Source organism: Mus pahari, chromosome 9 (assembly GCF_900095145.1).
Source record: "Mus pahari chromosome 9, PAHARI_EIJ_v1.1, whole genome shotgun sequence".
NCBI classification, from domain to species: Eukaryota; Metazoa; Chordata; class Mammalia; order Rodentia; family Muridae; genus Mus; species Mus pahari.
Genome location: NC_034598.1, coordinates 28,137,249 through 28,147,663, shown reverse-complemented (window position 1 = coordinate 28,147,663; position 10,415 = coordinate 28,137,249). Strand labels below are relative to the sequence as shown.

The 10,415-nt window shown below is 40.3% G+C and overlaps 1 protein-coding gene across 4 annotated transcripts in view; it reads left to right on the top strand.

Annotated features, from left to right (window-relative positions):
- The window catches only part of Ccar1 (cell division cycle and apoptosis regulator 1), a 48,490-nt gene that overhangs the window by 32,391 nt on the left and 5,684 nt on the right, over positions 1-10,415 (top strand). For all 4 annotated transcript variants that reach the window (XM_029542196.1, XM_029542198.1, XM_029542197.1 and 1 more), the window contains exons 17-21: positions 3,118-3,309; positions 5,645-5,884; positions 7,055-7,166; positions 7,862-7,941; positions 8,239-8,385. In XM_029542196.1, the coding sequence (XP_029398056.1) occupies positions 3,118-3,309; positions 5,645-5,884; positions 7,055-7,166; positions 7,862-7,941; positions 8,239-8,385 (771 nt within the window). The remainder of the gene's footprint in view (positions 1-3,117; positions 3,310-5,644; positions 5,885-7,054; positions 7,167-7,861; positions 7,942-8,238; positions 8,386-10,415) is intronic.

The window sequence follows — 10,415 nt, the reverse complement described above, 5'->3', positions numbered from 1 at the left end:
TCAGAAGTCCGCCCATCTCTGCCTCCCAAGTGCAGGGATTAAGGGAATGCACCACCACGCCCGGCTCTTTTTTTTTTTTTTTTTTTTTTTTAAGACTATGTCTTGTTTTATAAGCTCAGGCTAGTCTGAACTGAGTACTCTATGAGGTACAAGATCTTAGAACTGAGACCAACTGGGATACTGTAGGAACTTTCCTTATCAAATAGTGGAAGGGGTGGGTGGAGGACTGGAGGGAAAGCTCAGTGATTTAGAGTATTTTCTGTGTTAGCACAGGACCTAGGTTTAGTTCCCAGCACCAATATGATGGGTCATGATTATCCCTAATTCCAGTTCCAGGGCATCCTGCTGCATATTCTATGGCTTCAGTCTAAGGGACCTTGGTTAGCACTTGCAAGGGAATGAAGGACAGATACGTATACAAAAGAACCTGCAATCACATGGGGTCTTCTAACTGGAACCTTATGGTTATTAATTACAGCACAGGAAGAGAATTTGGCTAATCTGGTAGGAGATCTGTAGTTTATCAATCTCCAGCTGTTAACACCCAGAAGGAGGAAACTTTAGTTGCTAGTCTTTGCACTTACTGGTCAATTAGTCATCCATAAACACTCATCTATGAACTCCCAAGGAAAGAAAGCTTCGCCATCCTTCTTGAGCATCCTTGGCCCTTTTGAGTAACAGTTTGTCTGATTTACTATAGGCCAATTGGTCTCAAGAGTCCTTGACAGGCCTTGCTCATGTCAAAAATACATATTCACCTAGGGCTTTCTCTACTCATTACAGGATCTACTGTCCTCTCTACCTCAGAGAGCACTGGACATGTAGTTAACTGTTAGACATACAGGCCAAACACAGGCCAAAAATTAAAAAGAAAAAAAAAAGGACAAATAGTTAAAGTAGCCTGTCTTTAAAAGTATAAAAATAGCTGGGCGTGGTGGCACACGCCTTTAATCCCAGCACTCGGGAGGCAGAGGCAGGCGGATTTCTGAGTTCAAGGCCAGCCTGGTCTACAAAGTGAGTTCCANAGGCAGGCGGATTTCTGAGTTCAAGGCCAGCCTGGTCTACAAAGTGAGTTCCAGGACAGCCAGGGCTACACAGAGAAACCCTGTCTCAAAAAACCTATTTAAAAAAAAAAAGTATAAAAATAAAAAGCCTTTGCAATTAATGAAATACAAAAGAAATTTAGATGCTGTCATAGAGTAAAGGAATTTACTAGACATGACATACTTGTTTACTTTTTGGTTGACATTCCCATCCAGACAGCTGTAGAATTATACAAAGGCTGGGGTGAGGGGCAAGGTTTATTTTATTTTTATTCAGATGAGTATTTTTGTTGCATTTATGTGTGTTGTTGTCCGAGAGATCAGAAAAGGACAATGGAGAAGTTGGGAGCCACCAAGTGGGGGTTGGGAAAGCAAATCTGGGTCTTCTACAAGAGCAAAGCCTGTTAACTGCTAAACAGTCTCTCCAGCGCTCAGTTGGTGGTGGTTGTGGGTTGTTTGTTTGTTTTCAAGTTATTCCTCTGTGTGTGTAAGGGCAGGAACCTTCACAATTTGGCTCTTTGTCACCTTGGGATAAGGGGTAAGATGTGGCTTGAGTCTTTCGGCTTTGGTGGCAAGTGCTTTTCCCCATGGGTTTTTCACTGGCTTTTGAATTCTTTTTTTAAAAGTTACAGACAATTGTTAGATTTTATACTACAGAGGTGATTTCTTGCTGTAAAGTGCCCTCCAAAATTAGTCATTTTTTTAAAATAAAAACTCTTGTATTTATTCATTCTGTGTGGGATCGAAAATGCCATTGGACTTACCCAGAGGTCAGAGGTTAATAACTGGAGTTGATTTTCTTCCATCCTGGGATCTGGGGGATCAAACTTTGTCATCAGGGTTGGCAGCAAGGCCCTTTACTCACTTAAGCTGTCTCTCTGACCCGCCACTTTGAATTTACTGGTATTATTGATGTGACTCTGGCTGTCCTTATGATCCTCCCGTGTCTGATCCTTCCTGTCCTGGGATCACAAGCATGTGTTAGCATGGTTACTTAGTGGTTCGCTTGCTTGTTTGTGGACAGGATCTGTCTATAGCTCTTGCTGTCCTTACAACTCACTCTGAATGTAGACCAGGGTGGCCTGCAAGTCAGAGATGTGCCTGCTTCTGCCTCTTTGGTACTGCCTGTTACAAGTGGGTAAAGCTAGAGGATTTGTTGGTTTCTTCTTTCTCAGCAACACCAAGTTTGGTTATCAAGGGAAGAGGATTCTGGTTTAGCGGACTCTAAACTGGGCCCGCTGATCCTGGAACTTCTGAGGACATTTCTAGGGATGCAGCTTTCCCCCGGTGATGGCAGGAAGCTTCCTTTGTTGCTAGGCAGTTCATGGGTTTGTGGTTTCTCATTTTCTTCCCTGGGTTATAAATATTTTTGGATGATACTGTTACAGAGCTGACAAGGGCCTGAATCTTTTGAGCTTATGTCACTACTTTATAGCAGGATAGGGCGTTTCCCTATCCTAGCTCAGGGACAGACTGCTTCCCCAGGATGACTTGTCACCCTTCAGTGAAGCCAGATGTGTTCACTGACAACAGTAGTCTAATCTTTAGGACCCACGGTAGGAGAGGAGAAACAATTACCTGCCCTCTGACCCCCATGTCTGCTCCTGTCCCCTTGGGTAAGCAGGTGTGAGGAAGGAGATGTAAAAGAGTAGGAGCCAGAAGACACTGTCTCTGTTTTTAACCATGTGGCTAATATAATTTGTAAGAAGTCAGACTTTGAGTTTTGATTTGGAACAAGATCTCACCCTGTAGCAGAAACTAGCCTGATATTCACTTGATATGTGGCTGGGTTGGCTGGAACTCAAGATCTTTATGTCTGTGCCACGAAGTGTTGGGATTATAGTCATTAACTACCACCATGATTATAATATATGTAATCTATATAATCTATATAGATATAGATATTAGATGTACATATTAAATATATTAGATATATTATGTATTTTAATATATATCATATATATGATATATATATATATATATGATATGTATATATTAGACTTAGAGTAAATTTTGATATACATGTTCTTTTTACATGGAAGTTTTACCATAACTTAAATTTTCAAATACCTAGGAAGAAGAAAGAAAACGTCAAGAAGAAGTGGAAAGACAACGTCAAGAAAGAAGATACATTTTGCCTGATGAACCTGCCATAATTGTGCATCCAAACTGGGCTGCAAAAAGTGGCAAGTTTGATTGCAGCATCATGTCTTTGAGTGTTCTTTTGGATTACAGGTTGGAAGATAATAAAGAACATTCATTTGAGGTAATGTTAACATTTGAATGAGGATCCTGTTTAATGTATTTATAAAGTCTTTTGAGTGTTTCTTTGTCTGCTCCCATGTTCTTGTTGGTGTGTATTTATTCACCAGTATTTACTAGGAAAAGTCAGGTTTGTTCTCTAAGGTCTCTTATAGATGCATTACACTAACTATTAGATCTCAATTCTTTCTTTCTCATTTTCTTTTGTTTCTTCAAGGCTATCTCTAGTAGATTTTACTGACCTTGAAGTTGGCTTTGTAGTGAGACTCTTAAATTCCTGGTCCTTTGACTCTCTGTGCTGCAGTTACAGCCTATTCTAAGGCATTTTCTTGAGAGAGGTAATGTGTTCTTTTATCAGAAGGTAGCTATCTAGTTGTCTTTATTTTATTTTTGTCTGTTGTATTGTTGTTTTGTCTCTGAGTGTGTCTACTTGACACGTGTGCCTGGTTCCTGTAGAAGCCAGAAGAGAGAGGGTCAGTTCTAGATCTGGAGTTACAGCTGTTTGTAAACGACCATGTGGTGTGCAGAGAACCAAGCAAGCTCCTGAAAGAGCAGCCATTGTCCTTAACCACTGAGCATCTCTACATACAGTCACTAGGTGACTAAGGCCTCAGTCATGGCTAGACAGTTGCTCTTTGAGTTACCCTCAGAGCTCAGACCTTTTTATCAGATTACCCTTCCAAAAGGTAAGACAGAATAAACAGTTATCCAGTAATCTCTTCTGTGGGTTTTAGGCTAGCTTCCCTTTTGACAGTTTTGCCTCAGCCTCTTAATTGTTTTTACAGTATAAGCCATCCAGTTGGCCTTTTTACCCTTCTTTTTAAACCATCTTTCTTGATGATGGTGTAATGTTTTATTGTTTCTTTAGAATTAGGATACCATTTAATGGAATTGAAAAGTTTGTGACAGTTGTAAGAGAAAATAAGTGGTATTTTTCAACCTAAAGTTTGTGTTCTGTCTTGTCTTGTCTGTCTGTCTCTCTCATTGAAATGAATCTCTTCCCAGGTCTTTAGTACATACCTGTTTGGCCATGAAACACGGATTCACTTTTCTCTGATTCCCAAGCTTTACCACCACGCTCAGCTCTTCTCTTTTGTTCGTGTGGGGGATTAAACTCAGGGCCTTATACGTGCTTTGCAAGACCCCTACCACTGAGCTATATCTCCTGTCTTCTTTTTACTTCTTAATCTTACCGAGTTTCTAGGCTGGCGTTAAACTCAATTTGTAGTCCAGTTAAGCCTTCAACTCATTTTATTCTGCTTCAGTATCCTTAGGGGCTGCAATTACATAACTACATCACTAAGCATAACTATTTATATTCTGCTTTTTATGTTTATTCTCTTTATATGGTTCTATTTTTTGTGAGGCAGTATCTCCTGGAGCCCAGTGTGGTCTCACCCTAGCTGTATGGCTCAGGCTAGACTTGAATTCCTGATTCTCCGCTTTCTGCCTCTCTTCTTTCTACTCTTGATATATGGAATTACAGGTATGCAGCACTATAGCCAGCTCTCAGGGTTTTTTAAGATAGAGTCTCACATACCCAAGGATGATGGTGAACTGTTGATCTTCCTGCCTAATCTCTCAAATATTGAGATTACAGGAATGTACCAGTAAGATTAACAATATATATTTTTGTCTTTAAAACATCTTTTGCGCCGGTCATGGTGGCGCACGCCTTTAATCCCAGCACTCGGGAGGCAGAGGCAGGCAGATTTCTGAGTTCAAGGCCAGCCTGGTCTACAAAGTGAGTTCCAGGACAGCCAGGGCTATACAGAGAAACACTGTCTCGAAAAACCAAAAAAAAAAAAAAAAAAAAAAATCATCTTTTGCACAAAATATGATGACAGGAGTTTGAAATCCCAGCAGTCAGACCATGAGTTCAAAGCCAGCCTGACTACCATAAAAAGATCTTGTCTTTTTTAAAAAAAAAAATTGTGCTAGACATTGTGGTACATGCCTTTAATCCCAGCACTTAGGAGGCAGAAGTAGGTAGATCTCAGTTCAGTTCGAGGCCAGCCCAGTTTACACAGCCTGTGGTAGGACAGCAAGGACTACAGGGAGAAACCCTGCCTCAAGTTTTGCATACCTCTGGTTCCCAAGGGCTGGAATTAATGGCATGTGCTACCACAACTAGCTCTTGGGGATTTTCATAGTCTTCACATCAGTCCCGCCCATTTTTATAGCTGTGGATCACTTCTTTATCTCCCTCCTAAAATATCCTAGCTCTGTTTTAGGTGTAGATAACCAGTGTGGTAAGACAGTGCTTGTTAAATGATTTTTGCTGGACTTATTCAGTATTTCTATCGTTTGCTTATATTAATGTTGATGTCTTTTTATAGGTTTCACTGTTCGCAGAACTTTTCAATGAAATGCTTCAAAGAGACTTTGGGGTTAGAATATACAAATCATTACTCTCTCTTCCTGAGAAAGAGGACAAAAAAGATAAGGAAAAGAAAAGCAAAAAAGAAGAGAGAAAAGATAAAAAAGAAGAAAGAGAAGATGATATTGATGAACCAAAACCAAAACGGAGAAAATCGGGCGACGATAAAGACAAAAAAGAAGACAGAGATGAGAGAAAGGTCTGTAATTTCCAGGATAGTCAACAAAACTTAGAAAGTTTTAGTTACTACGTCTAGATGGTAACAAAGTGTTGAGTGTCGTGTTGGATATTTGACACAGACCACATGCGACTGACTCAAAAAAACTAGAGCTGGGTATAGGCCCACATACCTGTATTCTTACACACAGTGGTGGAAGGAGTTCTGGTCCAGTCTGAACCACATAACAAAGCTTAGTTTTCCCTCCTTCCCGCTCCTTTTCTCTCCTTTTTTTCATGCTTTTATTTCTTTTACCCTCCCTCCTTCCCTCCCTCCCTCCCTCCCTCCCTCCCTTCCTTCCTTCCATGTATGTTTTCCCTATATGTATATCTGTGCTCCACGTGTATGGTTACTGACCTCTGAGACCAGAAGTGCGTGTGGATCCCCTGAGACTGAGGTTAGGTTACATATAGTTATGGAGCTGTCGTGTGGGTGCTGGGAGCATTTCCTGGAAGAGCTGTCAGTCCAGTCCTCCTTTTTTGTTTCTATTCTTAAAGTTTTATTTAATACATCTGGCCTACTCCTACTTTAAAAAAAAAAAACCATATTCTTTTAAAACCATTACTTGTATATGTACATGTGTGTGTACATGCATGTGTGTACATGCAGGAGGTAAGAGGGGTGTCAGATCACCTGAAACTACAGTTAACAGGCAGTCATGAGCTGCTCAGTATGGGTGCTGAGAATGGAACTTGGGTCCTCTTCAAGAACACTGATTTTTTTTTTTTTTTTTAAAGATTTACTTATGTATGTAAATGTATGTGAATCCAATGTCGCTGTCTTCAGACATACCAGAAGAGAAGGCATTGGATCCCATTATAGATGTGGTTGCTGGGATTTGAACTCAGGACCTCTGGAAGAGCAGTCAGTGCTCTTAACTGTTGAGTCATCACTGGCCCTCTTGTTTCTATTCTTTTCTCTTTCTTCTCCCTCCCTTTTCTTTCTGTAATCTGCTGTGACCTCCTCATTCTCCTGCCTTCACCTCCAAGCTCTAAGATTACTGCCATGCCCCACCATGCCACATTTGAACAGGTTATTATTATGAGAAATCTAATTGGAGTTGTTAGAAATACATCTGTTTACTGGGCTTGATGTTTACTTGTTTTGTTTTTCATGAGATATTGCTTAATTTTAAGTCATCTTAAATTACAGAAAGAAGAAAAAAGAAAAGATGATTCTAAAGATGATGATGAAACTGAAGAAGATAACAATCAAGATGAGTATGACCCGATGGAGGCAGAGGAAGCTGAGGATGAAGATGACGGTATGTATGCATCCGATGCCCTCAGTGCTGTAGAGTGGACCGCATACTTTCTCTTGCTTGTAAGACAGTCTCACTTTGTTACTGATACTGGCTTATAGCCCAAGTTGGCTTTGGCCAGCACTGTTCTGCCTCTGTCTCCAAGTGTCATCCTACCACACCCAACAGTTCTAAGTAATGATTTAGCACTTGCTAGTGTTTACCCTTTCTGTTTCATTAGTTTTAGTGGCATTGTAGTTCTTTTTGGGGCGTTTACTGTGGCTAGTGTGGAAGCCAGCTGTGAACCACATGCATGCCTAGTGTTCCTGGGAGTCAGGAGAGGGCGTTGGATCTCCTGTAACTGGAATTATATATGATTGTGAACCACCATGTGGATGTTGGGAATTGAACCTGGATCCTCTGCAACAGCAACAAGTGCTTTCAAAAAATGTTGGCCCAGCCTGACAGTGGCGGCACACACCTTTAATCCCACCACCATATTTCTGAGTTCTAGGCCAGGCTGGTCTACAGAGTGAGTTCCAGAACAGCCAGGTGAAACCCTGTCTTGAAAAACCAAACCAAAACAAAAAAAGTTGGGGTGGCCCATTTCTTTAGTTAGTAATAGATTTAACAAATAAAAATTAGATTTTAGTTAGTGTCTGAAATGATGATTTAATCACAAGGGTGGGTACCAGGTCTGTTTCACATTTGTTTTACAGATAGGGAGGAGGAAGACGTAAAACGAGATGACAAAAGGGATGTCAGCCGGTACTGCAAGGAGAGACCTTCCAAAGATAAGGTGGGTTTTCTTCCTTCCTTAGGATAAGGTAATTATTGAATTCCATATTCTCTAGAAAATAATGATTTCCTTATCTCACCCTTACTGCTTTTGGAGTATTTGTGTCACTCAAGCTGTTATTAATTTTGTTTTGCTTTTCATATTCATGTACAAAATCCACTCATTTTAGCCAAAATGAGATAAAGATCTTTTTAAGATTAGTGCTTTCTCATATAAATAGACCCTCAATTTCTCTCTTTTTTTTTTTTTTTTTTTTGTGGTAGTAAAACTATATACCATATCTTGTGTGTGTTTTAGGAAAAAGAGAAGCCTCAAATGGTCACAGTTAACAGGGATCTGCTAATGGCCTTTGTTTATTTTGATCAAAGTCATTGTGGTTACCTTCTTGAAAAGGATTTGGAAGAAATACTATATACTCTTGGATTGCATCTTTCTCGGGCTCAGGTAATCAGTTGACCTTATGAATTTAAAATAAAAGGGATTTTTATCATTTTTTTTCCTTTATGGTACTCAGGATAGAAGCTAGGGCCTTAGTCATGGTTAGACAGTTGACCTTTCACTTAGTTAAACTCAGCTCAAACCTTTTTTCAGGTTATCCTTCCAAAAGGTAAGATAGAATAAATTCAATTATCCAGTGTCTGAAATTGCTACCCAGCCTTTCTGTGGGTTTCAGGCTAGTGTCGAAGCCTCTTAAGTGTGCTGTTTGCAGTATAAGCCACCCAGTTGGCCTTTTACCCCTCCCCTCTCTTTAAACCTTTTTGACTGTTAACTTTTTTTTTTTTTTTTTTGGTTTTTCGAGACAGGGTTTCTCTGTATAGCTCTGGCTGTCCTGGAACTCACTTGGTAGACCAGGCTGGCCTCGAACTCATAAATCCGCCTGCCTCTGCCTCCCGAGTGCTGGGATTAAAGGCCTGCGCAACCAGGCCCGGCTGACTGTTAACTTTTTAAAAGAAATTATCGATTTTGTTTTTGTTTTGTTTTTTTATTTATTTATTATACATAAGGACACTGTAGCTTACTTCAGACACACCAGAAGAGGGCACCAGATCTCATCACGGATTGTTGTGAGTCACCATCTGGTTGCTGGGATTTGAACTCAGGACCTTCGGAAGAGCATCTCTCTAGCACCTCTTTTTTGGTTTTGATTTTTGTTTTTCAAAATAGAGTTTCTCGGGGGCTGGTGAGATGGCTCAGCGGGTAAGAGCACCGACCGCTCTTCCGAAGGTCCTGAGTTCAAATCCCAGCAACCACATGGTTGCTCACAATCACCTGTAATGAGATCTGACACCCTCTTCTGGTGCTTCTGAAGTCAGCTACAGTGTACTTAGGTATAATAATAAATCTTAAAAAAAAAAAAACAGAGTTTCTCTCTGTAGCCCTGGCATTCTAGAACTACCTCTGTGGGAAGAAACTATCTTTGGGGCCAGCATGCTTCAGTGGGTAGTGTACCTGTTTCTAAAACCTGATAATTGCAGTTTGATCCCTGGGGTCCAAATGGTAGGAGAAACCCATTTTACAAAAGTTCACATCTGGTCTGTTGCTGAGACACACTTGTTTTTTTAAGGTTATCTTCAGGGCAGGAAAGGTAGCACACTGGTTAAGACTGCATTGCTCTCGCAGAGTTTCCAACACCCAGGTCAGATGGCTGACCACTGCCTGTAAGCCTAGCTCTGGGATATCCAGTATCCCATTTTATGTTCTATTCAGTTTCCCACACATTAAAAAACAAAAATTAGTTAACGGGTTTTGGCGTTTTTGGGGTTTGGGGTTTTTTTTTTTTTTTTTTTGAGACAGGGTTTCTCTGTATATTTCCCTAGCTGTCCTGGATCTCACTCTGAAGACCAGGCTGGCCTCAAAATCCTCTGCTTCCCAAGTGTGCCGCCACTGCCCGGCTGGCTTTTTGTTTTGTTTTGTTTTGGGCAATCTCCCTGGCTGGCCTGGATCTCTGTAGATCAGGTTATCCTTGAACTCAAAAAGATTGAACTGCCTCTTTCTTCCTAATACTGGGATTAAAGGCATGTCCCATCCCCCCAAGACACCCCCACCCCCCTTTTTTAAAACAGCTTTTACTTAAGAGCTTGCTCTCTCCTCCCTTGCTCCCTCTCCTCCTCCACCGCTACAGAAGGCTCTTCTCTCCATAGAAAGAAAAAATCACTCACATCTATATGACTGTCCCAGTAGGTGACATTGTTCTGTATATATAGATGGGGCCCTTTTTTACTTACTAGTTCTATCATAAAATGGAATAGAGAGGAATTCAGTGACTCACTTCTAAAACCTTGTACTTGTGTATCTGACGTAAGAGGATCACTACAAGTTTAAGGCTTAACCTGACTAGATTTTAAAATACAAAAGAGAAAATAGACTTACATCATTTTTTTTTTAAAGATTTATTTACTTTTTATTTATATGAGTACACTGTCTTTTTTTTTTTTTTTTTTTTTTTTTTTTTTTTTTTTTGTGGTAGTAAAACT